At 46.5% G+C, this 27750-nt stretch overlaps 2 protein-coding genes across 2 annotated transcripts in view; both read right to left on the reverse strand.

Annotated features, from left to right (window-relative positions):
• LOC139601971 (ATP-binding cassette sub-family A member 9-like) overlaps window positions 1–19661 on the reverse strand; it is a 31477-nt gene extending 11816 nt beyond the window's left edge. Inside the window, exons 1-25 of the mRNA XM_071451387.1 lie at window positions 19364–19661; window positions 18744–18960; window positions 17670–17828; window positions 17350–17450; window positions 16902–17128; window positions 15885–16023; window positions 15335–15520; window positions 14247–14394; window positions 13598–13769; window positions 12992–13050; window positions 12479–12589; window positions 11433–11608; window positions 11025–11144; window positions 9292–9430; window positions 8495–8585; window positions 8056–8195; window positions 7371–7490; window positions 5762–5957; window positions 4096–4262; window positions 3243–3370; window positions 2741–2878; window positions 2152–2265; window positions 1221–1391; window positions 763–873; window positions 13–147 (exon numbers count right to left, since the gene is read on the reverse strand). Of these exons, the coding sequence (XP_071307488.1) occupies window positions 13–147; window positions 763–873; window positions 1221–1391; window positions 2152–2265; window positions 2741–2878; window positions 3243–3370; window positions 4096–4262; window positions 5762–5957; window positions 7371–7490; window positions 8056–8195; window positions 8495–8585; window positions 9292–9430; window positions 11025–11144; window positions 11433–11608; window positions 12479–12589; window positions 12992–13050; window positions 13598–13769; window positions 14247–14394; window positions 15335–15520; window positions 15885–16023; window positions 16902–17128; window positions 17350–17450; window positions 17670–17828; window positions 18744–18960; window positions 19364–19465 (3567 nt within the window). The 5' untranslated portion in view covers window positions 19466–19661. The remainder of the gene's footprint in view (window positions 1–12; window positions 148–762; window positions 874–1220; window positions 1392–2151; window positions 2266–2740; window positions 2879–3242; window positions 3371–4095; window positions 4263–5761; window positions 5958–7370; window positions 7491–8055; window positions 8196–8494; window positions 8586–9291; window positions 9431–11024; window positions 11145–11432; window positions 11609–12478; window positions 12590–12991; window positions 13051–13597; window positions 13770–14246; window positions 14395–15334; window positions 15521–15884; window positions 16024–16901; window positions 17129–17349; window positions 17451–17669; window positions 17829–18743; window positions 18961–19363) is intronic.
• A 4037-nt stretch (window positions 19662–23698) lies between these two features.
• Window positions 23699–27750, reverse strand: part of LOC139601973 (ATP-binding cassette sub-family A member 9-like) — a 28078-nt gene continuing 24026 nt past the window's right edge. Inside the window, exons 32-37 of the mRNA XM_071451388.1 lie at window positions 27183–27277; window positions 25491–25610; window positions 24523–24663; window positions 24269–24348; window positions 24121–24176; window positions 23699–23995 (exon numbers count right to left, since the gene is read on the reverse strand). Of these exons, the coding sequence (XP_071307489.1) occupies window positions 23906–23995; window positions 24121–24176; window positions 24269–24348; window positions 24523–24663; window positions 25491–25610; window positions 27183–27277 (582 nt within the window). The 3' untranslated portion in view covers window positions 23699–23905. The remainder of the gene's footprint in view (window positions 23996–24120; window positions 24177–24268; window positions 24349–24522; window positions 24664–25490; window positions 25611–27182; window positions 27278–27750) is intronic.

Here is a 27750-nt window from a genome sequence, read left to right on the forward strand (position 1 = left end):
AGCATCACTCACATGGGAGTCAGTCCCAAAATCGATGGCAAAACACATCAGGGAGTACACAGGAAACAAGAAGGACAGAATGTAGAGGGAGATGGGGCGGCCCAGGTTGTCGATGACACTGCTGATGATAACAGAAATCAAGCACACCTGAAAATAAAACAAGAGGATGACTCAGCTGATGGGAAGGGTTAAACTGCTCCTTAAAACTGTGTGGGTCTAGCTCTGCAACTCCGTGTTGAATTTATAAAAATGGACAAAAAATTGAGGAAGATAAGACACAGAGAGGGCTCAGGAGATTCTCAGCTGTCTCTGTCTGAGTTTTGGCTGCTGCTTTGGGCTGCTGGGGAGACTTCTTCCCAGGGACAGGGCTGCTCCAGGCACAAAAGTCAAACATGGGATCCCATCCTGTTCATTCCCATCCCAATCCATGGCAATAATCCCCCTCCTTCCAGGTCAGGCTAGCCTGATGGGTCCTGTCCCAACACTTTACATCTCTTGGATGTGGGGTGTCAAGCAGAGTGATAAATTCATTTTTTGTCTCCATTCCTGCACCAGTTCAGGTTGGATCCAGGTATTCCCACATGTCACAGCAGGATTGTGGCAACAGAACACGGTGACACAAATTTAATACAGAATTGGCTGCTATGAATCATGCCCAGATTTTTGCTCCACATCTCTGCTTGGTGTTTTCACATCTAGCTCATCCTCAAGATCTCAGCATGTCTGCAATCCCTGCAGTGCATTATCCAACCATGTGCTCACCATTATCAGGATGAAAGACCAAAGATCAGAGTTCCATCCTTTGCGAGAGTTGAAGGAGATCAGGTAGATTAAGAGAACGAGGGAAATTCCATAACCAAACATCCCCGTGACCTACAGGGAAAAAAAGGCCTTTGTTGGAGAAAATTGAGTGAGGTAAACCACCAGAAACCCATCTAAAGCTACAGGAAGCAGTGGAAATGATCACAGAGTAAGAGCAGGGCATTTAGAAATTACCACAATTTTACTCTGGGGTGTAAAGAATACATTAAGGCAAGATTTATTGCCTTTTATTTCCAGCTGGAGAAACCCAAAGGATAGGAGGTGAAACAAGAAGGTCACTAAGAGGACCAAGAGTGTTCCAGCACCACCTGCACCCACAGTGTCTCAGCTGCCCCCACACAAAATATTTTCCCTCAATCCCTTCCAAGCAAAGCACCAAGGACCAGAATGGGATGTACCAGCATGAAGGTGATGCTGGCGCTGCCAGAAATCTTGCTGTTCATGGCAAACTGGATCCCAAACATGGAGAAGAGCAGGATGCAGCAGAGTGGGATGTCCACCAGTGCCTGGCCACACCAGTAGGCCGAGGGAAAGAGCCCTGAGATCCTCAGCTGGGCACGAGCTCCCGTCTGGGAAGGAACAATTTTAAAGCGTAGTTTATTGCCCGTGCATGGTTGGCCACCTGCACCCATGGGAATGGCCCCAGGAAATGAAAAGGGAATAAAATCTGTCACTGTTGTGATTCTGGGGTAAAATTCGACCCCCCCTTTTGTCTTTCAATATTTGGTGCTGGCTGCAAAACTTCTCATGGGTCAAAACACCCCAAGGTGCCAATCACAGGGCTGGGCTCAGTTACCTCAGAGGTGTTCTCCAACCTAAATGATTCCATGGTTCTGTACTCAAACATTGTAGAGAGCTTTTTGGATAATTGGTTAGCTGAGAAAAGACATTTCGATGTGATACCGATGGATAACGATAAGGGAAACAAGCTGAGAACTAAGCAAACAGTGTCCAATCACTGACAAAAGTCACAGTGACTTTCTCTGAAACGGGAAGACGGGGGAGAAAATCGCTTGCTAGAAAATGTAGATATCAGGTAGAGAAGCTAGAAGAATGCAAACATAGAAGCAAAATAATTATTAGAAGATAGAAGTAGGTGTGGTTGATCTAAGTGTGTTTTAACCAATAATGAGCTCAGCTTTTGCAATATGTATAAGCTTCATTAACACCAATATAAATATGTGTGAGTTTTCAATAAACTTTGAGATTTGCTATTCACGCATATGGTGTGTCGCATTTCTCCCGCCGTTCACGACAAAACATCCTTCTGGCAGCGCAGTTGTGATCCCTTCTGCCCACCCCAAACCTGCTCCATCCCAAGGAATTTACCTTGCAATCCTGCGTGTAGCCCATGGCAAAGTGAGGAGGAAAACCAGGGAATAACAGCAGCATATACACGAGGTACACGGACATAACATAATCCCAGTATTGTGGATTGCGCAGCTGAAAACAGAAGAACAAAGCATCTGTGGAAAATGCCTACAATTCATTTTACCGTTCATTTTACTGCGTTTCTTATGGATTACAGGGCAGTATGAACTAAAAGAGGGATTTGAAACCAAATTTGGAAAGGTTTTCCCAAAGAAGAGCCATGCAAAGTGCTTGCTGATGAGGACAGATGGGTGGTGCAGGTCCCACTTCTCCATCCCAGAATTGTGGGGAGCTCTCTCTTCCACCAACTGATGAGCCAAAGCTTGAATAATGTGCTGGAGAGAATAAAGAACCACCTGGAGAAACCCTCCCAGCCACCCTCTCCACCCAGCAGCCCTTGAGACCCACACGGGAAAAACCTGATTTTCCTGAAGTCAAATGTGGTGGTTCCAGAGGCCCCGTGAAGGAAGGTGGATTTACATGTGATAAAATCTGATGAATTAGTGAGACTTTAAACGGTTTTCTGACAGCTTCTGGCTTCACTTACAGATAAGAAGGGGTGGCTCCAGACCTGGATGTGCCTGGTGGAGTTGAGGGATCTCAGCAGGGCATTGCTGATGACGTTCACCAGCACTGGGAAGCAGTTGACAGCCTCCAAGTGGCACAGCACGGTGAACCTGTAGCTCTTCAAAGAGCAGGAAAACAAGGTGAGAACTCCTGGCTTTTCTCATCTGCAGGGAAGCAGTAGAAAAAGAGCACACCAGGAAAATCCAGCCCTGAAACGGCTTTACTTATGCCTTGTTTGCTAAAAAAACAAATTATGAGGTATTGGAATTCTGTATTGCTGTGCTAAAAATACACATTTTGAGGTGGAGGGTCAGGGAGATAAGGTCTCCTCTAGCAAGGACTTTACTGCTCAAAACACTTCCTAATTCTTGTACCTTACAAAAAGTCGACAGGGCCATCCCACAGGGAGAGCTGATGGAGGAACTTTGCTTAATTATTCAATTGTTGTGAGGAGACCGGAGAGAGAGGAGAAAAATCCTCACCTGATCTTCACGGAACAATCGTAGAGCGCCGTTGTGTTCGAGCTCCTCTGTGATGTTTTCCTCCTTTGCTATTTCCACTGCAATATCCTGGCTCTGGAGCAGATGGATTAAGTCATCAATGTCTGTGCCTGGTGTGAGGACCAAAAACAGAGGAATTATAACACTGGAAAACAAAAGAGTCTTTGGCAATTTAATTTTTATTTTTATTTGTTATTTTTATTTTTATTTTAAAATCCATTACCACCAAACAAAACCAGAAGAAATCTAATAACTGTGGGGATCAGCCAGCACATGTGTGCTGGATCATTGCACGTTAGTTTTTGGGAAGTTAATGGATTTCAGACTGAATTTTTGCATTGTCCTTTTTTCCCCTAGCCTCTCCTGAGTGCTACAAAATGAATTTTCCTTTGGGCCCATCTGATGAAGATACCAGCGTCATTCTCCAGCTAAATAACAGGAAATATCATTGACTCATGGGAATGTTGAAGATGAAACTCTGGAAGCAGCCCATTAATTTGACCCAGCATGAGTGAGCCTGGAGTGTGGTCCCTGCTTTGAAGACCCCACACTCTGAAATTGCTTGGATAGAGCCCTGGATTTGTGGCAGGGAGAAAACCCTGTCCCCACCTTATCTCCCTGTTGCACATCTCTCTCTCATCACGGTCTCACCAGCTGCTGAAGCCACAATAGGTTTCCCCCACAGCCCTCTAAAGACAATCCCTCCTCCCTCGTTAAAGCCTTCATCCCCCCTTGCACCCTCCTCATCTACACCCATCTGCTCTGTCCTGCGTTTTCCTTTGGAGCAGCAAGAACCCAGAGCTGGGGAGGGTGAGGAGAAGCCTCTCCCCCTCACCTGTGTGGTTGTAGAGCAGGAGGGTGGTGGTCTCCAGGTGGGATTTCTTCCCCAGGGGCAGGAAGTACCGTGCAGGGGAGAGCTGCCAGGCACCCAGGCTCTGCCAGCCTGACAACAAGCACAGTTGCAGCACCAGAGGAAGCAGAAAAACCACATAGAGCAGCAAACTGCGTTAAGAAAGAGATGAATAAACAGTCTGAAAAGAGATATTCAGCAGAAGTGTGTTCAGAATGCATTTGTGTGCAGGAAATGGTGGATGATATTCAGATTACCCAAAGCTCTGTTAAAAGCTTTGGCAATTTTCTTAGAATCATGGAATATCCTGACTTAGAAGGGACCCACAATGATTGAGCTCATGGCCCTGACATCCCAAAAATCCCACCCTGGGCATCCCTGGGAGTGGTGTCCAAACACTCCTGGAGCTCTGGCAGCCTCGGGGCCGTGCCCATTCCCTGGGGAGCCTGGGCAGTGCCCAGCACCCTCTAGGAGAAGAACCTTTCCCAAAATCCAACCTAACCCTCCCCTGACACATCTCCAGACATTCCCTCAGGCCTTGTCACCAATGACCAGGGAGAATTTAATTTCCAGAAGTCTCAAACCTTGATCATTCACCAAATGATTCAAAATGTAGCAGGGAGAGAACCTCAGATCCAGACTGCTCAACTTTTTAGGGCCATGAAATGCCTTTCAGACTTCCATTAGGTACAAGGTTTTCATAAATAAGAACCTTCTAAACATTTTAGGGCCATGAAATGCCTTTCAGACTTCCTTTAGATACAAGTTTCTCATAAATAAGCATCTTCCTTTAGTTCCTTGTGCCCCACCAGGAACTCCAGCTTGAACACCAGCAGGGCCAAATGAGTTCAAACACTGGCAACATGAGAGAATTAAAAAAAAAAAGGAAAAAAAAAAAGAAAAAAAAAAAGAAGGAAGCTTGAAAACACTCTCTGTACCCACTGACTTATTTTAAAACTTCCTCCATTTGACATAAAAGTATTTCTAAATGATTCTTTTATTTGGAGAGAAAATGGGTTTCTCTTGCATAAATTATTCAGCATAGAAATGAAAATGCACAAAAGGGAGATTTTGTGTTACTGGCGCTGGAAAGCAAAAAACTTTCCCTTCCTCTGAGTGCAGATGACTGAGATCATTCCTAGCCAAGACCTCATATAAATCAATCCAAACTCATGGAAACAGGGGTGTGGAAGTTGTCCCCCTGGTGTGACCTTGTCCAATTCCAGACCTCCAGGAGATAACCCTGTAGCAATGGATTTGAACAGCTTGGGCTGCAGTGTGCTCCAGCCAAACCACTTTTGGTTGTTCTTGTCCGAGCCCTCTGGAATTCATCAAAGTTACTGGGACATAAATTGTGCTAAATTAAGAAAGAAGAGGCAGAGAAACAAAATGCCAAGACCACAAGAATTAGATAAAGGCTGTGAGAAAGGGAAAGTCAGTGAAGCACTGGACTGTAACCAGCCACATATCCTGAAAAGTGCAGAGCATGTGGACAAGGTAGAGGCACCAATCAAGAAATGTGTGATTAGTGTGCAGTAGTGTTAGAATGTATAAATAGAGCACAATGTAAACAATAAAGTGGCTTCTGCTCAATCATACTGGTTAGCTGTGCAGGAGTCCTGCCCTCCTGCAGAACCCCCTTGGCACTTACATGGACCGCAGGTTCTTCACCGAGCTCTTGAGCTTCAAGAAGCGCACCCGTGCCATGGCAGAGACCTGCTGCCTCCAGAGGGGCAGGCCCTGCACTGATGCCATCCCGGTGTCCGAGAGCAGCAGGGAGCCTGGCCTGGCCTCCTCAGGGCATCCTGGGGCTGCTTCTCCCCACTCCTCCCCAGGGACGTGCTCATCTGCAGAGAGTTTCCAGGTGCACATTTATGTCCAAGGTTATAGAATGCAGGTGTCCCTGACGTGGGGAATGACTGGCACCTGACTCCATTGATTCAGAATGCGGAACAATTGCTTTATCAAACTATTGTCCTGGATTGTCAAGCAATTTGTGTTCTATTTGCCATCTGTATGGCAGTTGTTTTCTGTTCATTGGGCAGTTTTCCCTCTCTTCCACACCCACTCCTCCCTCCAGGGAGACATCTGCTGATAAGAGGCTGTTGAATGTCCCTGCATGGCTGATAAGAACTACAGCATCCCATTGGGAGATGTGAGCCCAGAGGGAGGAGCCAAGCATTCCTACCTGGATATAATCTGGAGATTCTGGAACACCAGCCAAGCATTCCTGCCTGGATATAATCTGGAGATTCTGGAACACCAGCCAAGCATTCCTGCCTGGATATAATCTGGAGATTCTGGAACACCAGCCAAGCATTCCTACCTGGATATACTCTGGAGATTCTGGAACACCAGCCAAGCATTCCTACCTGGATATACTCTGGAGAATTCTGGAACACCAGCCAAGCATTCCTGCCTGGATATAATCTGGAGATTCTGGAACACCAGCACGGCTTCTCCACTGGATTTCCCAGAGGAACAGCAGCTGCCCCTTCCACTGGATCTTCAGAGGAAGAGACTCTGCCCTTCTCCAGGATCCCTGCTCCAGCAGAGCCACCCCTGGCACTGCAGGAGGGCTGAGCCACAATTCCAATGGGACTGCTACCAGCAGGGTGTCAGGCTGTGTTCTGACTCTGTCAGTGTTGTTTTGGTTTACTGCATTGTTCATTTTATATTTTTATTTTCTTCCCTAGTAAAGAACTATTATTTCCTTCTCCCATATGTTTTGCCTGAGAGCCCCTTAATTTAAAATCTGTAGCAATTTGGAGGGAGGGGGTTTGCATTTTCCATTTCAGGGGAGGCTCCTGCCTTCCTTAGCAGACACCTGCCTTTCCAAACCAAGACAATACTATACTGCATTAAGGAGATACTATTCTACAAAGAACATTAAAGAAAAACCTGTGATTGTCCAAGACAGCCAGGACACAGCTTTGAGTGATTGGCCAAGGAAACAAAGCAATCCTCAGCAGAATCCAACTGACAAATCCCTTCAGGTAAGCAGTCTTCCTAACACATTCCACAGGTGCAAAAACAACAGGAGTAGAGAATAGAGATAAGAATTGTTTTCTCTGTCTCGGAGGTTACTTGCTGCCATTCCCAGAAACATCCTTGGGAAGTTGTGCCTGCCTGCTCTCTGTGAAGAGAGCTGCAGCTACATAAGACCAGCTTCTAGGCTGGGATTCATGGAAGTTTAAGAGGCACCTTTGGAGGTTACTGCAGAGGAGCTGATCTCTTTGGCTGTGGGATGTAAATTGTACCTTTTTGATTGTCCATGGCTTCTCCCTCCAGCCTCAGGAACACGTCCTCCAGGGTTGTCATGCTGACTCCATAGTTGATAATTCCCTGCTCAGAGCAGCCGTCGAGGCCTCTGAACAGATCTGGAGGACAAGGATAAAATAAAGGCATAAGCACAGATATCCAGACCACTCTGGCTCAGCTGAGCCAACCTGACTGGAGCATCTCCAGTGACAGAGAACTGCCAGGGCACAAAGGTGTGGAGGAACACAAATCTGCCAAAGCCATCCTCATGGAAGGTGCTCTTCTGCTTAGCACCAACATTTCAGACTGTTTTCATCCTCTGTGGAATGGTCAGGCTGAAGTGATTGGCACAGTGGGTGAGAAATGGGCATGGAACAGCAGAGGTTGTGTGGGGTTTTCTCTTATCTCTGTCTTGTCATTTAACAGAAAGAGAACTGAACTCTCAGTAATACACGTAGCCCTGTTTAGCCTGCAGGATTTGTTGCTGCAAACAGCATAAAAGCATTTGTTGCACAATTTGATCTGAAATGTATGATAAAATTGTGGGGAAAACCCAAGCTGCATTGGTTTGGAAGTCCTGATGTGACTCCTGTAAAAAATTTCCCTTTGCATTTCTCCTTCCACACATTTGTTTTTTGTTTTTCCTCTCTATAAATAATCCTCAATTATTTTCATATACATTACCTGGGAATTCATTAATGTTTTCTAAAGGCAGTTTATATCTCAGTTCATACTGGGTGTGTCCTGAGAACGTGGCATTGGGGATGTACCCTTTCACCAGGGATGTCAGATTCTCCAGGTCACAAGACTCATTGACATGGATCCTGTTGTGTGGAAAAAAACACAGACACTTAGGTTTGGAATAAAAACAACCCAAACCCACCCAGACAAACAACAGCCACCATTTCATGGATGCGTTAAAAGAAATCTCCAGTATTCTTCATTCATTCCCTGCTCTGGATTAATTAACCCTAACCCTAAATTTTAGTGTTTCAGTTAATGGACCTGGACTTTAATGCAGGCAATTTGCTTGTTTTGATGACATCTGCTCTAGGGTTTCATGAATTCTGGTGGCCCCTTGTACTTGCATGTTGCCAGGTATTGTCGGGGCTTCAGGAGATACCTTAAATGATAGCAAATCCCCCATTTTTTCTTCAGGAACAGAGAAGAGCCAACACACTTCAGCCTCCCGTGCGAGATAAAAGCCTTGCGGTCTGGAGAAAGGAAAAGCCAAAGGAATTTCTAGTGCAGAGCAGCTGTGTCCATCTTTTGGGGCTTTGTGCTGCTGGGTTATCTGTTGTAGTGTGTTTTTATGCTATATAATGGTTTTGTCTTTGAATCTCCTTATTTTCCCCAAATGGTTTGCCCCAGATTGTGTCCCCTCCCTCTACCTGTGTAATCCCTCTCCTTTGCTGAGATCATCCCCAAATCCCCACCCTGTCTCCCTGTCAGTCACTCAGCATCCCATCCCCTCCATCTAGAACTTTCAGTCCAGGACATGGAGTGATTAGCCAGAGGCTAGGGGTCAGCCCCCCAAGTGTTATACACTGTCCTAAATGTTCATTCCCCAGTGTCCGTACCTTGAATTCACTTATTGGTCAGTAAAATGTTATCTACTTCCAGTTTCTACCTCACTTTAAATGTAACCTTGGCACCTCTCCCAGGGCTCTCACCAGCAGGCCCCTTGAGGTTTGTAAAGGCTCCCAGGAGCTCCTGAAATAAACCTTGGATTAACCCCTGCTGAGAGTTGGCCCCTTCACCTTCCGCCGTTGTTCCAGCATCTCCTCTGCTGCAGGAGATCAGCCTGGCTGCCTTCTGTACCCCCAGGGCATGGGAGGGTGACCCCTCCCTGCTGTCCACTGTCTTGGGGCTGCTGGGGTTCGCTCAGTTATCCCCCAGGGATGCCCCAGCACAGCTCACCTGCCAGGATGTCAGCCTCGTCCATGAACTGGGTGCTGAACAGGATCACCCGCCCCGCCCGCTGCTCCTGCAGGAGGCTCCACACCCGGTGCCTGGAGAGAGGATCCAGCCCCGCCGTGGGCTCATCCAGGAGCAAAACCTGCAGGGAGGATGGGATCAGACATTCCCCATTGCCAGAGTGGTGGCGTGGCTTTGGGGTTTTGTGGAAAGCCAGGGTGTTGGGGAAGATGAAACAAGAAAGCCTTATGAATATGATGGCCTGGAAAAAGATTTTGAGAATATGGAAACTATGAGATTGAAATGAAAGCAAGCTTTGAGATCCCTCAGTTACTGAACAACTGGAAAACAATGGTGTGGCCAGCTGAAGGGAATCCTCTTTTGATGGAACAACACCCTCTGCTTGCAGACAGCTCCAAGGGTCAGAGCAGACCCTACAGCTTGGCAGAAGGGGCCCAAAGAGGAGTTTTTAGGGTTTTAAATGTAACACAGTATGGTAATGGAATGATTCTTCTAGGCTGTATGTAAATGCTGTAGGATTTGTGTCTTGGACTAGACTGGTTAGTGAGAATTGGAATATTCAACACAGAAGAAGATTTATTGTATTGTAACGGGAACCTCACTCCCTTACCCTCTTACCCTCTCATCCTCTCTCTCTCATCCTCTGTACCACTCTCTTCTCTTGGGCCTGCTCTGAGCTGTGGCTGGCAGCTCCCAGCAGGGCCCGGCACCCAGGCCCTTTGCAGAAAACCCCAAGTTCCACAACCTGGCTGCAGAGATCTCTGGTCTCCATCCATTCCAACTGTTCCACCCCTGCCACTCCTACACCAGGGCACCAGGAATATTTCTGTGTCTGCTCTGGGGTGCCCTGACCCCCAGGGGAGCACTGACTTTGACCCTCATTCATGGAGAAAGTTTCCTAAACTCCAGAATCCATTAGGGTGTGAAGTAGATTGTAGAGAGTAGTGTAGAGTAGTGTAGAGGTGGGAAATTTAGATTTTAGGATTTTTAGTATGTTGTGGATGGGAGCAAGATGGAGGGCACAGGGTGTTGTCCTGAGCTTCTTTTTCATGCTTCTTCTTCCTCTTTCTTCATGGGTTTGAGTGACATTTTGTAATTGGGTGGAAAAGTCTGCATTGCAGGTTTTTGGGGATCAGTTATTGGGTTAAAAGGGAAAATGATCTAGGTGCCAGTTCTTAATTGGATAGTTTAGCTTTAAAAGACCTTGCAACAAGAGGTTGTTGGCCATTTTTGTGGTGCTTTTCCAGCGTGCTGAGCCTGGCATGGACAGTGTGCAAAACTCTGGATAAGATAACAATAAACAAGAACCTGAAGACCAAAAAAAGATCCAGTGGGTCTCTCTTTCCTGACACAAAACCACTCCAGGAGGGGCTCCCCTGTCGGGGGAGGGCCCAGCCAGAGTCCCAGAAGTCAGGGAATTCACGACAGGTAACCCAACAGGGTTTGGGGTTCTGAAGGCAAGAGATCCTGGGCATCTTTCAGACAAGGGCAGCTGTTCTGGGGGCTGTGAGAGCTCAGGGAACTCTGCCTGCTCCAAAACTTGGCTGGCAAGGTGGGTTATGAATTTAAGAAACAAAAAAATGATGAAATGTATTAATTCTTATTATAAGCACTTTAAAGAAGTCTGAAATCCTGGAGCCAAATACATGCCCAAGGTTTTAATTGTGGTGGATCTGAGTATTTCCCACATCACAGAGCTATGCCTGCTGCTTTACCTGGGGGTTTCCAAGCATGGCTATTCCAATGGATAACTTCCTTTTCTGCCCACCACTCAGTTTTTCAGCTTGAGTATCTTGAATGTTGCTGATATCCAGCAGTTCCAGAATCTTTTGCACCTAGAACAGCAGAAGGATGTCCATTCTCAGCAGCCATTGTCCTTCTATCCTTTATTAGGGGAGATTTAGATTTAAATTAGCCATCAGAAGGAAATTATTCCTTGTGAGGGTGGGGAGGCTCTGGCACAGGCTGCCCAGAGAAGCTGTGGCTGCCCCTGGATCCCTAGAAGTGCCCAAGGCCAGGTTGGATGGGGCTTGGAGCTTGAATTTTCAGAAAACCCAGGTGGATTCTTTGACCTTTCCAGTGCAAAAGGAGTCTCTGTGGAATGGTGGGGAACACACACTCACCTCTTGCTCCACCTCTTTGGACTTGATGCCCTTGATTTCTGCAAAGGTTTTCAGGTTTTCTTTCACCGTCAGGACCTCAAACTGCGTGTTGAACTGCGGGCAAATCCCAATCATCCCCTTGATCTCCTCCCTGTCTCCCATTTCAGAGAGTTTGTAGTTGTATATGGTGGCAGAGCCTGTTCATGGGGATAAATGGTGCCCTGGGTTGGAAATGCAAAATGTGGCTGGGGGTAGCAATATTCTGGCAATATTCTATGCCATCTGTCAGAGCTGGGGCAGTTCTCTGCTGTTCTTGGGGCAGTTTTCTTTATCTCTTCCACAACCAATCCTCCCTCCTTTATCTCTTCCACAACCAATCCCTCCCTTCTGTTCATGGGCCATTAATCATTAATTATCTTCTTTTCATGGGCCACTGAGTGTCCCTGCAGGGCTGATCCAATTCCATCATCCCATGGGGCGATGCTCCGCCCAGGGGAGGAGCCAAGCATTCCTACCTGGATCCAATCTGAGCTTTGGGACAGCCCAGCAGCCTTTGCCCCCTGCATTGCCAGAGGAGCAGCTTCTGCTGCCCTGCATGGCCAGAGGGAGCCCAGGCCCATCTCCAGCAGCCCTGGAGCTGCAGAGGAAAACTCCCCCCTTGTGCAGGATCCCTGCTCCAGCAGAGCCACAGCTGGCACTGCAGGAGGGCTGAGCCCCCATGGGATGGGGCTGTGCCACCCCCTGACACACAGGGGACAGGGCATGGTCTGACCCTGGCAGGGTTGTTTTGTATTACTGCATTCGTATTTTTATATTTCCTTTTTATTTAAATTTTTTTTTCCTAATAAAGAACTGTTATTCTTACTCCCACATCTTTGCCTGAGAGCCCCTTAATTTCAAATTTATAATAATTCAGAGTTAAGGGGTTTACATTTTCCATTTCAACGGAGGCTCCTGCCTTCCTTAGCAGACACCTGTCTTTCCAAACCAAGACAATGGGATGAGGGGGAATGAATTGATCTTTAGAGCTTTTGGATCCAGGCCATCCCATCCCAGCCTTGTCCTACCTTCCGAAGGGAAGCTGAGCCCACTGAGCACATTCAGCAGTGTTGTCTTTCCAGCCCCACTGTGGCCCAGCAAGGCAGTGATCTGACCCTCATAAATGTTTAAAGACAGACCTAGAACAAAAATAGCAATCAAGTCTGGGGAGAAATGAGGTTTGAATTGCCCTCCCTCACTGACAAAGCAGGAGAAGTCAACAAGTACAAGAATTAAGTGATAATAATTAGCCAAAAGAGCACTGAGTGGGGCAAAGCTCTGCAAACATTTAAAGGCATAAGGAGTTGGTCTGTATTTACCAGAAAAGACAGAAATAAAACAATTTTTAAAAATTAAAATATTTCTTCTCTTTAGTCTTATTAAAACCAGCAAATTAGTAAAACCTGAACAAAATGGTGATCAGTCACATCAATTAATATTTGACATAAATTTTCAAGCATTACAAGTGGATTTTTTCATTGACTGTTTGCACAATGGCGTTTCCTTGTCTTTAGCAGGAATCAATCTCACAGCTTTCATACCTCTTAAAGCTTCTGTCTTCTTGTCGTTCTTCTTATAGACTTTTTTAATATTGTGGAGCCTGAAAGGAAGGTAAGGAGGTTATCATTTGGGGATTGCTGTAAATGATTTTCCCTGCTGCCCTTTTGCATTTTTATGGACCTTAAGTTACCATGACAGAAATGGCATGAAGAAAATAAGAGGTGCTGGGAAATAAAGCTGAGATTCAGAGGTTTGACAGGCTCTATGCCCAGCTGTGAACATCCCAATCTGGCACCAAAAATGGGGCACCAAGTCTGGCAAAGACAGGGCCAAGCCCATTGCAACACTTTCACAATGGGTGACCGTCTTCATTCTCCCTTTTGTCCCTAAAGGACATTGAAATTCCATAAGAAATAAAAAAACAACAAAACAGTTATTTTTAAATCTAAATTTACCTAAATTTCACCTTTAGTGACCAGTCTGAATTATCTTTTTATCTCTAATTTTTCTCTGTGAAACAAAATTCAAAGCCCAGCCCTTTTGCAAGAGCCTCACGAAGATGAAAGCAGCCTAGAAAAGCCCAACCCAAGCTGATGGAAGGAGCAGGGAGCCCTGAATCAGACACAAGCAGTCCCTTCTCCCTGCACCTGATGGCCTCTTTCCCCAGGAACTGGGGGGGCACAGGCTCCACATCATCCCCCAGGAGTTCCTCAGGGTTTGCTGCAGCTCTGGGCACGTCCCTGCTGGAGCCTCTCCTGCTCCTCATCCAGTACGAGGCCTTCAGGAAGAACAAAGGAGGGGCTGGGATCCCATATTTGCCTGCCAGGAAAGCAGAAAGATGGCCTGACATCAACCACAGGCACAGCCAAGACACCATCCTAGACTAAACTTTTAGTTTAGGAGTTTTTAGGAGTTTCAAATAGCACGAAATTGCTGCTTTTTCCAGTCAAGCCCCTGCCAGGTTTGGAGCAGAACTAGAGGAGACAAGAAGTGTGGCTCCAGGGAATTATGTCATGAATTCAGTGGTTTTTGTAATGAATTAAAGTATTGTCCTACGTGTTATTACACTATAATCTCATCATTAAAAAGAAAAAATATTAAATAAAAAATGTTAAATACTTTGTTGTCGCTGATTCTCTGAATCTGGCGTGTGCCAGAAACAGAAAATTCACTCCATGGCATCATAAATTTCTTTTAGTCCAAACCTTATTTTGTTTGAGTCCAGGAAAAGAGAAGCCCATCATTTCCTTGATATAGCCCATGCAATCCATGTAAATAAAAATAAATCATTCCTACCTGGCAGAATTTTGTCAAAATACAGAGCCAGCAGCATATACAAGACTGAGTCAAACACCAGCAGTATGTAGGTTGAAAATAAAAAGTATGCTTCCTCCATAAGGTTGGAAAAGGAGAAACCTATTCCATATTTCTCTAAATCGAAAATCTGAAATAAAAGAGAAAGAAAAACAAATTTCAGGCTGGAAAAATATGCAAATGCCACCAAACCATGGATGCAACTCTGTTTCTTAACCCAGAAATCATCTGCAATACTGACCAACTGTTCTTATTTTCTCTCCAAAGGGGAAGGGGAATGAATTTAATCCATGCAGAGATCTTCATGCTTTAATCCAGAATTTTCCAGAACAATCCAGAAATAGAAGAAAATATCACAGTTTTAGAGGAGACCAATTATAAAAAAAAACTGATATGGGCACTCTTAATGTGACAGAGTCACGACAAAAATGTTATAATTTACATAATGATTGATTTAACCATATGGCAAATTAACAAAGTCAGTCCCTTTTTCTGCCGCTGCAGAAATCTCCTCTCCCAGGCAGATTTTTTAAAAATACATATCAAGAAATCAAATATTAGATTACCAGAGCTAGCAAGAGCTGTGCAGCTATGACTAATGGAAAAGTGGGAGATGGATTTCTGCAGGGTGGGGATGGAGGAAGGGCAGCAGCAGCAGCAGGAATCAATCCAGAGCTGCATTTGCACAGTCCCTGCTGCCAGGAAGGGGCAGGGGAGTGGCTGGGCAGCCAAGGATGCTGTCCCTGATGTCCCTGAGCATAATGGGGCTGCTGTGTGCAGGATGGGGCCGTGTAGAAGCTGCAGACGTGCACAACAGCAGATTTTTTGTGCCAAGGGCCCTGCCTGTCTCTGCATTCAGCTGCTTTTGAAGCAGGGGAATGGGATGGGAGTGTTGGAGCCCCTCTGTGCTGCCCAGCACAGCTCAGCTCACCTGGGGGTTGTGCACAGGAAGGGAAAGTGCCTGGGTGGTTTCCAGCTGGGTTTTTGAGCTAAGGGCAGGAATTCCTGCACCTTTCTCCACCAGCAGGGGAAGGAAGGAAGGTTCAGCTGCGGGGCTGGTGCCCCCATACCTTGACAATGCCAGTGTTGAAAGCAAAAGGACACATCAGGCCAAGGAACCACTTCAGGGGCTTGGGGACTTCTTCTATCAGCACTGCCAGGCTCAGGGACCCAAAGATGAAGATGATGAGGAAGCCTATGGAGCTGGCAAGCTTGGAGGTCCTTAAGAGGGAGCAGAGCATGAAAACCAGGTGGATCTGTAAGGACAGGACTTTCCTTCAACCACTGAAAGAAATAAATATTCTTAACAGCAGCACTTCCATCTGCCAGGCACCAGATCTCTGCTGAGCTGAGTCTGTGTAATAAAATCCACTAAAGCCCTTCTTAGTGGGTTGATCTGAGTTTCCAGCTGGGTGTTTTGCAGCCAAACAAGAGCCTGTCAGCCCTTCAGGCTGCAAATCAAGTCTCTGCTGCTGGCCTAGAAAGCCACTCAGATGTTTCAGCCAGCGCGGCCCACAAAGCTCCTGAGCGCCGTGCAAAAGGCTCTGGAGCAGTGCTCAGGCTCATCAACAGGGCAATAAATCATGTGGGGAGGAAATCTGGCTTTAAAGGCTGACTTACACAGGCCAGGCCATAGAGGAAGAAGAGGAGTAAGACTGCAGGGAAGCTGCTGGTGTAGAAGCGCTCGCGCAGCACCAGGGCCGTCAGCAGGCAGGAGAAGAGCAGCACATAAAGGGAGTACAGCAAACTCCAGGACAGCCTGGGGAGGGAGAGGTGCCATCAGCCCTGGGGGTCATTAACACCTCTGCTTACAGCTTATCAGCACGTCAGAAGTGTTTAAATTGAAATATTAATTGTTTCCCACGGCAATAATTTCTTTTTCACATCCTCGGGTGATCCAGCTTAGGAGGGAATGCCCCAGGGAGCAGAGGACACCACTGCCATGCTCAACCCTCTGCATGAGAAACTGAACAAAAGCACTGATCAGTTGCATCAATTAATATTTGACAATAATTTTCAAGCAATGCAAATATGTGTTTTCATTGACTGACTGAAGTATTTGCACAACGGTGTTTCTTTGTCTCTACCAGGAATCAATCTCACAGGGTGCTGGAGAAAAGTTATAAACCCATTTAACTCATTAATTGGCTTCTCAAGTGCCTGTCACCGTCACATTCTCTGAAAAATCCTTTTGCCAGGATTTCTTCTCCTGGGAAGCTGAGAAGCCTCGGAGAAAAAGGAAAATAATACTATCTCATTGCTTCTCCTGTATTTTGCTGCTTTGGAATGTGTTTGGAGATTGTTTATCCAACAGGTGGCTGTTTCATTGGTTTCATGTGAATTGTTTTGACTTAATGACCAATCATGGTCCACCTGTGTTGGGACTCTGGAAGCAGTCACGAGTTTTCATTATCATTCTTTGTAACCTTCTGTCTGTATCCTTTCTCTATTCTTTAGTATAGTTTTAGGATATCTTTCTTTAATATAATATAAGTACATAAGATAATAAATCAGCCTTCTAAGAACATGGAGACAGATTCTCAATTCCTCCTTCATCCTGGGGACTCAGAATATACCACAAGTGCCCAGGAACGGGCTGATTTTTGGCAAATGTGTTCCAGTTAAAAAAGAGCTCACCAAAATGCAATGTCCTGCAGCCCCATGGTCTTCATCAATTCTTTGAGCTGCTTCTTTTCTCGTGTGACATTCCTTGATAAGAAATACATGAAGGGCAAGAAGCACATCACGATAACGACCATGAAGTAGCCGTACTCCAGGCTGACGGAGAAGATGATGCTCTGGGACTTCATTCTGGCACCAGCAATGGATTCCATTTCTTCCCAAACAGAATGATTTGTCTCCATCTAAAGGAATGCAAGGTCAACAGATCAGTGCTTTGCTTATTTCCTGCAGTGAGATGCATTTATACAAGGAATATTCTGCTTCATCCTCCCTGGAGAAACTTTTAAAAGCAGCTTTATTTTCTGACAAAGCCATCCCTTGCTATTCTCACAGCAGAGTTTGCCTTTCCTATATTATATTTAAAATGAAAGGATGTCTCCATCAGTTCCTAAATTGGATTTACCTCTATAATGGCAGCATCAATGCTGGACTGCAGGGACAGGAAACCTCTGTACCAGTACCTTGGGCTCTCACAGCTCTTCAAGGAGAAGTTATAGCAGGTGTCTGCAAGGCAAAGGGCATCACACTAATGAAAAGTGATTAATTTTCATTTTTAAATGTAATGACAAGAACACACTGGCACTGTGGGAAACTCTTCAAACCCACCCAAATTCAAACAAAAAAAAACCCCAAACCACAATTCATTCCATCACTTAACAAATGTGGATTATTCCCACCCTGTCCACACCAGGCAACCACCCTGAAATTCTCATTTTGTATTACCTACGTATCCAATGACTTCATTGGGAATAATCACATCTTTGATTGGAAACCTGAGGTGGTAGGAGAAGTTGTCCTTAAACACAACTCCTATAGTTTCACTGTTTGAAATCCAGGCTTTCTCCATGGCTCTCTCATCATCCACTTCCACTAGTTTTATACCTGTGGAGTGCCAGAAAAATATTGCCGTGAGATTTTGTGAGTCTGGAATTGTGTCCAGAGGCACTGAGGGAATGTTCTTCTTTCTCAGCACTGCAACTCCTCCTTTTCCAGTTCTCACTTGTCACTCTTGTGCCAGGTTAGGACAGGAACAGGCGAGAGGCAGGATTGTAGAAAAGGCAAAGAAGGCTTTATCCAAAAGAACGGCGCGGTTTTTATAGAGTGGTACGATAGATTCTATTCTATTGGCTAACTAACAGAAACATCTTTCTCATGCACTGTCCTTGAGAGGAACAGAAAAATAAAGTAGAAAAACACCACCTGCAAATTGTTTATAGTCAACAAGTTATCACATCTTTCCAGCTCCCTAAAACTTCTCACAAGCTGCTGTGAGAAACATTTGTCGTTTCTCTCTCTCTGTCCCACGGCATCCACACTCACTGGCCATGGAGGCAGCTCTAAATACTTCAGACTTTACCAGTTGAGAAGAAATGCACCTCAAAAGAATACTTTTTAATGTGTTTTGGAAGTATTAGGGAATATTAGGTAAGGCAGAGCTTTCCAGTTCAGAAGGGCACACTGGCCTCACAGGTAGTTTAAATCCTAGAGAGGAAATATTTGTGAAAACTGAGGATTTAGGATGAATTTAAAACCATCTCCTGAGACTTTACCAGTTGAGAAGAAATGCACCTCAAAAGAATGGTTTTTAATGTGTTTTAGAAGTATTAGGGGATATTAGGTAAGGCAGAGCTTTCCAGTTCAGAAGGGCACACTGGCCTCACAGGTAGTTTAAATCCTAAAGAAGAAATATTTGTGAAAATGGAGGATGATCAAAGATGTTGGAGAACCGCTACGACACAGCGCATGCGCAACAGGTTCAGCAATGACAAAATCCAATATCCAAAAAGCAAAACCCACCCGTCATGACGGAGCTGGAGGCCACTTTGCTCATGATGTGCCTGGTGGTGGCAGTGGCGGGGGTGAAGGTGACGGTGACCCCGGTGGCATTGAAGGCAGGGTCGTCCAGGTAGCCCAGGTGCTCGGCGGGCGCCTCGGGGTAGCGGGTTTGCGTCATGAACACAAACCCGGACACGATGAACAACAGGGGCAGGAAGAGCAGGGACAGAATCCACTCCTGCACCAGGGAGAGCGGGGAGGAGAATGCCATGGCAGTATAGGAGCGGGTTCTTTGTGAGATTAAAATGGGAGCAAGAGGAATTCAGTCGTTGTGGGATTCAAATGTAAATATGAGGGATTTGCTCACACCCGTTTCTTAGGTGGGCATGGAGAGATTCTCTGCATGGTGCCCATCACCTGCTCCAAGAGCCCATCTGTGCCCTGATTTGTCACAAATCAGACATAAATATTACCATTTTAAATAAAATTCAAGTCTCCAAGTGTTCATTACCAGGCAGGCTTCTCAAAAGTACTTTAAGTTCTAATTTTACCCAAAGAAGTTGGTGTCTAGGGGCATGCAGGGATTGGCCACTCTCAGTACTTAGCTGCTATTTTTGTTTTATTTTTAATTTTTTTCTTACCTGAAAGCTCTGCATCTTCATCCTCCACTTGATCAGGACATTTTTCCACAAGAGAATTTTAGTTTGCTGGAATACACTTATATTCCTCTGCACTGTCTTCATCTTTGAACCTAGAGACAATTTCTTTTCGAAAATTGCTTTCAAATACAACAAAAGCCAAACCAGCAGCAACTGGTTTTATTTGCACAGTACTTGCAGATGTGCAGTGAAGCTTTTTCTCCCTTTTTACAGCAAGAATGAACTGGAGAAACTCAGATGTTGTGTGCTGAGCACAACCACCCCCGCAGGACAGGGTCCAAGAGACCTCATCACCCTCAACACACTCCAACCCTCACAGCTCAGCAGCAAACGCTGATAGAAATCAGAATTTCAGGCTTCCATGCTTCAGCATGGGGAGTTTGGGAGGAGTTCATAATTTATTGATGAAATAAAAAGGGACTATCACATTACATGACCTAATCAGCTTGGGTGGGCTCCATATCCAAGAAACAACAACAATATCGTCAATTAAAATCCCTAAAATCCTTTTGCTTGCAATTTTAATGTGCTTTAGGATCAACACCAAGAAGCGTTGAGCAACTCCTGGCTGAGGTGTGAGCTGAGCTCTTGTGGAAAACAGCATCTGCTGAAGGGAACTCAGAGCCATGAGAGAGCAAATTCTTGGAAGTGCGTGGGAGAGGTGTCACTGTCAGGTTGTTAATGAGAAATGAGATAAAACTGAGTGGCCACGAGCATGCACTGAGGTGTTACTCCAACAGACAGGGCAGAATCCTCCAAATGACACGATCCAAGCAAAACAAGGATTATTTTGCCTGGTTAATGCTGGTGGTGGGAACTGAAAGAAGTAAAGCACAAAGCTGCCTGTCAGATTTTTGCAGATGAGAAGTGTCCTTTTAACCATCCATAAAATATCCATGAGGACCTTTAATGAGCAAAAGGATTCAGTAGCTCCATGTAAAAGAGCTCTGCTCACACAGCCAAACTGCTCTGCTGTCACATCTGGAGATAAAATCTGCTTTTCAACAAAATCCTGATCTTCTCTAAGTGATTCAAGTGATCCTCGGGTAGAAAAATCGGAGCTGTTACAGATCTAATCCCTTCAAGCCTTCCTGTCATAGGGAAGGAAGGAAGATTTACGTTGTCCTGTTCCCCTGGAGGGACAATGTCCCTCCCCCCAGGAGGGACAATGCCTCCTGACAGGTGCTGACAGGCAAAACAGACTTTATCTTCCTCCAGATATTTCTATTCAGCCCTCAGGGGTTGAATCTTGGTGTGATGAGACAGCAGGGACTGAAATGCTGGAAAAGCAGCTGCAACAAATGGGCTGCAAACACTTGCCCTGGCTTTTGCCATCATCTCTTAACAAAGTTTTTCCTCACTGATGGTCTCACTAAATCCAGGTGTATAAAAATTTGAATTTAGCCTGTGTAATTACCTCTAGACTTCCTTGAATAAACTGTGGGTTTAAACTTGCTATTACTCGGTTGCTTTTTCACCCCATAGAAGTGAAGATTAGGAGGTTGTGTGTCACCTGCACATCTCCACCACTGCCACGGGGTTGGTGTCACAGCTAAAGCCCCTTGCCAGGTGGTTTTAGGAGTCCCATGGAGTAACCTCAGCAGGCTGACACTCCCAGGAGATCCTGGGGTGGAGAGGGGCACACCAGGAGCTCATCCTGGACATCCCACATGTCCCTTGGGTGGTCACCCCTCAGTGCCCACTGACCTCATGCTGCTGCAGGGTTTGGGGAGCTGGGGAAAATGTGGCACAACTGATTTCTTTGCTCAGGAGAATTTTTTGAGAGCATAGGATGGACAGAACTTTTAAATCCAAACTTTAGCTTACACTGGAGGTAGGGAAAGAAATCTGCTCCTCGTATGTCCTGGATAATTTAAAATACTGAGCTGAAGCTGCTGCCTCCTTGTAGAGCTGAGAAACATTGGAAATAAACCTCTGCCATAAGCTGAGCTCCATTTGTATGTTATTTTATCTCAAAGCAAAGACTCTGTTGCCTTTAAAGCCCCCTAAGCTTCACCCAACCTATTAGAAAGATGCCCCGTGCCCCACCCACACATTGAACCCTCACCCAGTGTTATTAACAGCACTATCCTTTACTGAGGGTTCCATACCTTCAAAATAACATTTGTTATTTAGGTTTAGGAAGAATGCTTCAGCCTTACCTCAACAGGAAGGTTTGAGAGGAACCCAGAGCTTGTCCTGGAGGAGCAGGGGTGCTGAGCCTCCCTGGGCTGGACTGGCCCGAGACTCTCCCCGAGACTCCCAGCTCTCCTCTGTTGTTTTTCTCCCCCCTCAGGCACTTCTGCAAAGGGCATTCCTCACACCATGGCTTCTTTTGTTGCCCTGGCTTTCTTCTTCTTCCTCCCTGGCAGGGCTCCAGCTTTATTTGTGTCAGAAGAAGCAAACAGAGCCCATCGCTGTTGAGGCGCTGGAGCCTTGTCCGAAAGGTTAACTCGGGACATTCTTGAGTGGTGGCCAAGAGAAGAAAACCCAGCCCCACAACAAACCACACAAAAATCCTTTCTCTGGCAAACTCTGCTGTGTTTCTCAGTGCAGCAAGAGGGGCTGAAGACAACAGTGATGTCACAGCACGGGCAGGGGAGGACAAAAGGTGGCAAACTCTTCCCGTGGCATCAGTCACAGAGCGGGAACAGCAGGGAAGTGCTGCCTCCTGGATAGCAACAGCTCTCCCAGCTAAAAAAACATCTTGGAAATGCTGAAATAAACATCTCCTGACTAACTCTGCGCTTCTAAAGGGGATGGGTTTGGTTTGAGCCCAAAGCAGCATCCCTGGGCTCATCAGGGCTGAGGGACCAGGGGTGGGAGGGAGCCCGAGCAGCTGGGACAGGAAAAGTGGAGCAGCTGGGTCTGCTTCCTTCTGCTCTGCCTAGCAGGATAAAACCACCCCTAAGGTTTAAATCCCATTCAGATGTGCCAGAGCGAGGCAGACAGCAGAGGTGCAGTAAGTCAGAGCACGGGATGGAGTTAAACCTGTCCCCAGAACATCTCCTGGGCGTCCAAACCTTCTCCTCCTCTCCTTCCAAAAGGAAAAACAACAACCCTAACGTGAAGAGGGGGAGATGCCAGGTGCCAGGCAGTGAATCTCAGTCTCTTCCCTGCCCACCTCCTTGGCAGAGCCCTGATGTTGGGAGATCCAGGGGGGAAACAGAACCCTGGGGTGTGGGTGGCTGCTCTGGGCGCTGCTCCTGGCAGGAGCAGCCCATCCGTGAGCCACGGCAGCCACCTGCTGGTACCTGCCTGCCCAGACACCATCCCTGCCTGCCCGAGGCACCTGCAGGGTCCTCCCTGCTCTGTCCCAGCCCAGCATCACCCACAGCATCACCACAGGGCAGCTCAGGGCATGCTGAGGGTCGTGCTGCTGTGGCCATCCCATGGCATGGCACTGCCCCTGGCCTCCAGTGGGTCCCCAGCCTTTGCCAGAGGGTGCTGGGGGAGAGGGCAACGGGGTACAAGGGGAAACACCTGGATGCTCCTGTTTTCTTTAGTTTATTTTTTTTGGTTTTTTGTTTGTTTGTTTGTTTGTGTTTGGGTTTTTGTTTGGTTTGGTTTGGGTTTTGGGTTTGGTTTTCTTTTTTTTTTTTTTTTTTTTTTTTTGTTTTGTTTTTTTTTTTTTTTTTTAATTTACTTTTTAACTCTAGCCCTAGGCAGGCAGATAATCCCAGAGGAGAAGCTGACCTGCTCAGAGAGGGTCAGGCTGATGGAGCTTGCCCCCTGCTCCCCATCAGTTGCCCCATCCCTCCCAAGCACCCCGGGGTGCTGGTGAGGAGCCCCCCTCTCTTCCCAGTGACCAAAGCAAGGTCTGCTGTCCTTCTTCAGCTCTATTTTGGGCCAAAGCACACCTTATTTTGACTCTAATTAATAACTGGCTTTTGATGACGATGATATTAGAGCTGCCAGTTTTCATTACATTTATCCAGCCACTGCTGACTCCTTTCCTCTGTCCCTGGCCCCAGTGGGGAGGATGAGATGGGCCGAGTTGGCCTGAGCTGGAACTCACAGCAAGAGCAGCTTTTTGGGTCAAAATTTTGTGTCTCTCTCTCCCAGGAATCAGCAGCTGTGCTGGCCACATCCCACCAGGCAGAGGGTGGTTATTGTCAGGGCTGACAAGGCAGAGACCTGGTGTCCTCCTGCCGAGGGTAAGATAAGGATAAGGTGTCAGAGCCTCCCCAGGGTTTGCTCCTGGTTCTCCCCAGGGACTGAGCTCCTTTCCCAGCCCAGTGTCCCTCACAGCCTTGGGGTCAGGAATTCCAACATGAGCCACCCTGAACAGGGGCACAGATGAGAGTCAGGCATCAATTTGTCAAAGGATAAAGGCTTTATTTATTAAAATAATAACTCTTTTCTTTTTCTCTGTGAGGCAGAACACCTGCAGGGCTGTGTGTGCTGTGACGTGGGTCACCGAGTGCTGGGGCTGCAGCTGACCACAGCTACCAGTGATTTCACGGATGAAATTCAGTAACACTGAAGAAATGCATGGAATATTTCCCACTGTGGCTCCAGGAGTCAGGGCTGAAGGGGTCTCTGCTCCACAGCCCCGTTGGATGCCACCTCCAGGTCGTGCTCCTCTGCATCCCTGGTGAGGTCTACAAACACCTGCAAGGGGACACAGTGGGAAGCACCCCATCATTGCCAGGGACTGGCTGTAGTTGTGCTGCTCACAGGTTATTCCTTCTTCTTCCACAGGCAGTTCCCAACCTGGAGCTCCTGCACAAACCTACCTGGTGCAAAGTGTTCAGTGACAAGCTGTACTCCTCGAGCTTGAAATTCCGTTTGGCTGCGGAGGGATGGAGAAAGCATCCTTAAAAAGCAAATCCACAGAAACCATTTGAAAGTGATTTCCTTATTTAACTGGTGGTTTCCTTTTACCTGCTTCTAGCTGGGAGAAAGACCTGGACAGAGGTAGTGCATCTGCCACTGGAATCTTGTAGGTGAGCATGGAAGAAGTCCTGAAAAATTAATAAAAATAAAGGAATTCTTCATCTTGTGACTCAGCTTTGCAGTTTGGGGGGGGGGTTTGTAGGATTACTGTGCTCCAGGTAAATCACTGAGCAAGGCCAGCAGGAGGAAGAGAGCATCCCAACCCAAATCCAGGCTGCCATGGGCAGCCCGTGGGCACTGACCTTTCCTGCCGAGCTGCCTGGGGGAAGAGGTTCAGGATTTCGGTGTGCAGAGCATCGCTCTGCCCCGCCTCTGTCATTTTGAGTTCTAGGCGGTAACTTGTGCCAAACTTCCTTTTGAGATCCTCAAGGGAACCGATGTACCTGCAGAGGGGGGAAAACATTGCTCAAAACACCACAGCCAGAGAATAAATCCATGGCTTGAGGGAGCTGAGGAGTGGCTGTACATCCTCTTCTTCATCAGCTCTTCATGCCATGCTACCTCCCACAAAACTGATTGTTACACACGTGGGAGCACCCAAACCAGTATTTGCCATTAGATTAGGAAGTGAAAAAACCAAACTAACCCAAACTAACCCCAAAATAACCCCAAACTAACTCCAACTAACCCCAAAATAACCCCAAAATAACCCCAATCTAACCCCAACCCCCAGATTAACCCCAATTAACCCCAAACTAATCCTAAACCCCAACTAACCCAAACAAACCCCAAACAAACCCCAAACAAACCCCAGCCTGCAAACTACCCCCAAACTAACCCTGACTAGCCCCCAACTAACCCAAACTAACCCCAAACTAACCTCAACCTGCAAACTATCCCCAAACTAACCCCGACTGACCCCAACTAACTCCAAACCAATCCCAATGCCCAGATTAACCCCAAAATAACCCAGACTAACCCCAAACGAACACAGACTAACCCCAAACGAACCCAAACGAACTCCAAATGAACCCCAACCTCCAAACTAACACCAAAATAACCCCAACTAACCCCAAACCCAAACCCCCTGAATAACCCCAAAATAACCCAAATGAACCCAAACTAACCCCAAACAAACCCCAACCCCCCGATTAACCCCAAAATAACCCAAATGAACCCAAACTAACCCCAACCCCAGGTTTACCCCAAGCTAACCCAAACTAATCCAAGCTAGCCCCAGGCCCAGCCCAGCCCCAGCTGCCGTGCCCACCGGAGCCGGCCGCACGCCAGGACGGCCACGCGGTCGCACATCGCCGCCGCCTCCGGCAGGGACTGCGTGCACAGGATGGCTGCCCTCTCCCTGCTCCTCACAGAGGCCTCCAGCATCCTCCTGCCAACAGAGGGACCACAGTCACTTCCCAGGAACAGCCACAGAGAATCTCCCGGCTCCTTTTTCTGCCCCTGCCAAGGCGGGGATTGAAGCGCTACAGGTGGTACTTCGTGTTCAGGTTCAGATGTTTGTTATTTCTTATCTATATTAAAAGTCATCGGTTCTACAGCATTCTACTAACAAGCTACACAATGGCTAACTATCTTTCTACACAAGGTCTTTTGAGGCCAAACGATCCAATTAAGGAATGATACCTAAATTATTTTCACTTTTAACCCAATAACTGGTCACTCAAAGTCCACAGACTTTTCTGTCCAATTACACAAAACCACCCAAACCCATGGAGAAGAAGGTGAAGGAGCAGCCTCCACCCTAAAACCTCCATCTTGCTCTCTATATATTACTGTATTCTAAAACCCCAAACTCTGAGTTTTCCACCCTGTGATATTACAAACTTCTAATCAAACTCCACACCCATAATCCCAGTGCTATCAATCAATTTTGGAAGCCTTCTCCACAGCCTCAGGTCAATTACAATATTTTCTTCTGGGTCTGTGCCCTTCAGCACAGAAAGTTTAAAATTCTCAGCATCCAAGACTCCAACACTGGTCTATGTCTCCCTCCCTAGAAACAACTTTTTAAAGTTATTAAAAAGCAGAGAACTATTTAAAAGACATCAGTTTTCTCGTTTAAAGATGACCTGGATGCCACTGCTATGTTGTGATTTGTCATGTCAGCATCCCTCCAAATTTTGCACTGATGAAAAGCAAAAGCAAACACCAGCCCTGAATGACTCAAGGGAGGACTTCCTACAAATTCTTCCCTTTCTTCCCTTGCTCTGAAGAAAACAGAAATTTGGGCTTTTGTACCAAATGCATGGGCTCAGCTGGTGCCTACTGAGATTTTTTTGGGGTGTATTAATGACCATTATGGGTTCATTTTTTGGGGTGTATTAATGACCATGATGGGGCCATTTTGGAGGTGTATTAATGACCATGATGGGATCATTTTTGGGGTGTATTAGTGACCATGATGGGGTCATTTTTTGGGGTGTATTAATGACCATGGTGGGGTCATTTTTGGGGTGCATTAATGACCATGATTGGGTCATTTTTTGGGGTGCATTAATGACCATGATGGGGTCACCTTTTGGAGTGTATTAATGACCATGATGGGGTCATTTTTTGGAGTGTATTAATGACCATGATGGGGTCATTTTTTGGGGTGTATTAATGACCATGCTGGGGTCATTTTTGGGGTGCATTAATGACCATGATGGGGTCATTTTTTGGGGTGTATTAATAACCATGATGGGGTCATTTTTTGGGGTGTATTAATGACCATGCTGGGGTCATTTTTTGGGGTGTATTAATGACCATGATGTTACAGCGCTTGCTGCCAGCTGAGTGAAGAGCTCAGCAAGCTCTCCCCATGCCCTGGGCATTGGGAAAAAGGGAAAAGACAGACCTCCACTGTCACCTCTGCCTGCCCAAGAGTTCCTGCAAGGATGGGTGAGCTCATCCTGTTAAACCTGTCCCAGATTCCCCTTCCTGCCAGGCCAGGGCTGCTCACCACATGCGGCGCTGCCCTTTGGGGTCCACGCTCACGGAGGGCTCATCCCAAAGCATCACTGCTGGGCCTCCCAGGATGCTCAGAGCAAACGACAGCTGGAATGGGAACAACATCAGGTCAGGGCTCTTTTGTTTACCTGCAAAACTGGTGAACCTTAATCCCTGTGAAGTTTTTCAAAGCTGAAGCTCTTGATTCCAAAGTACAAAAGGAAGAGGGATTTAAAAAAAATCCCACTTCAGGTGTTCTCAGTTAATGTTTTAATCTCTCAAAATCAGATTTCCCCACAACCCCTGAGCCTGCCAAAGATGTCAAAGTGGTTTTCCATCCCATTTACTGGAAGATGAAGGTGGTGGGGCGTGAAGAGGTGATTGTAAATCCAATTTGTGGTCAGCACTTATTAAGCACACAGTGCAGAAGAATGGGAAAAGGGGGTGAGGAGGAGGCAGGGAATCCTGCCAGGATGGATTCAAAAGGTATTGATGAAAATTAATAATGCCAGAACCCACTCAGCTGAAGTTTTTCTCTGCACCACGTCCAAGAAAGAGCGAGCAGGGTTTGGGGAAGTAGC

Source organism: Agelaius tricolor, unplaced genomic scaffold (assembly GCF_023055355.1).
Source record: "Agelaius tricolor isolate 1412-34295 unplaced genomic scaffold, bAgeTri1.0.p SCAF_32, whole genome shotgun sequence".
NCBI classification, from domain to species: domain Eukaryota; kingdom Metazoa; phylum Chordata; class Aves; order Passeriformes; family Icteridae; genus Agelaius; species Agelaius tricolor.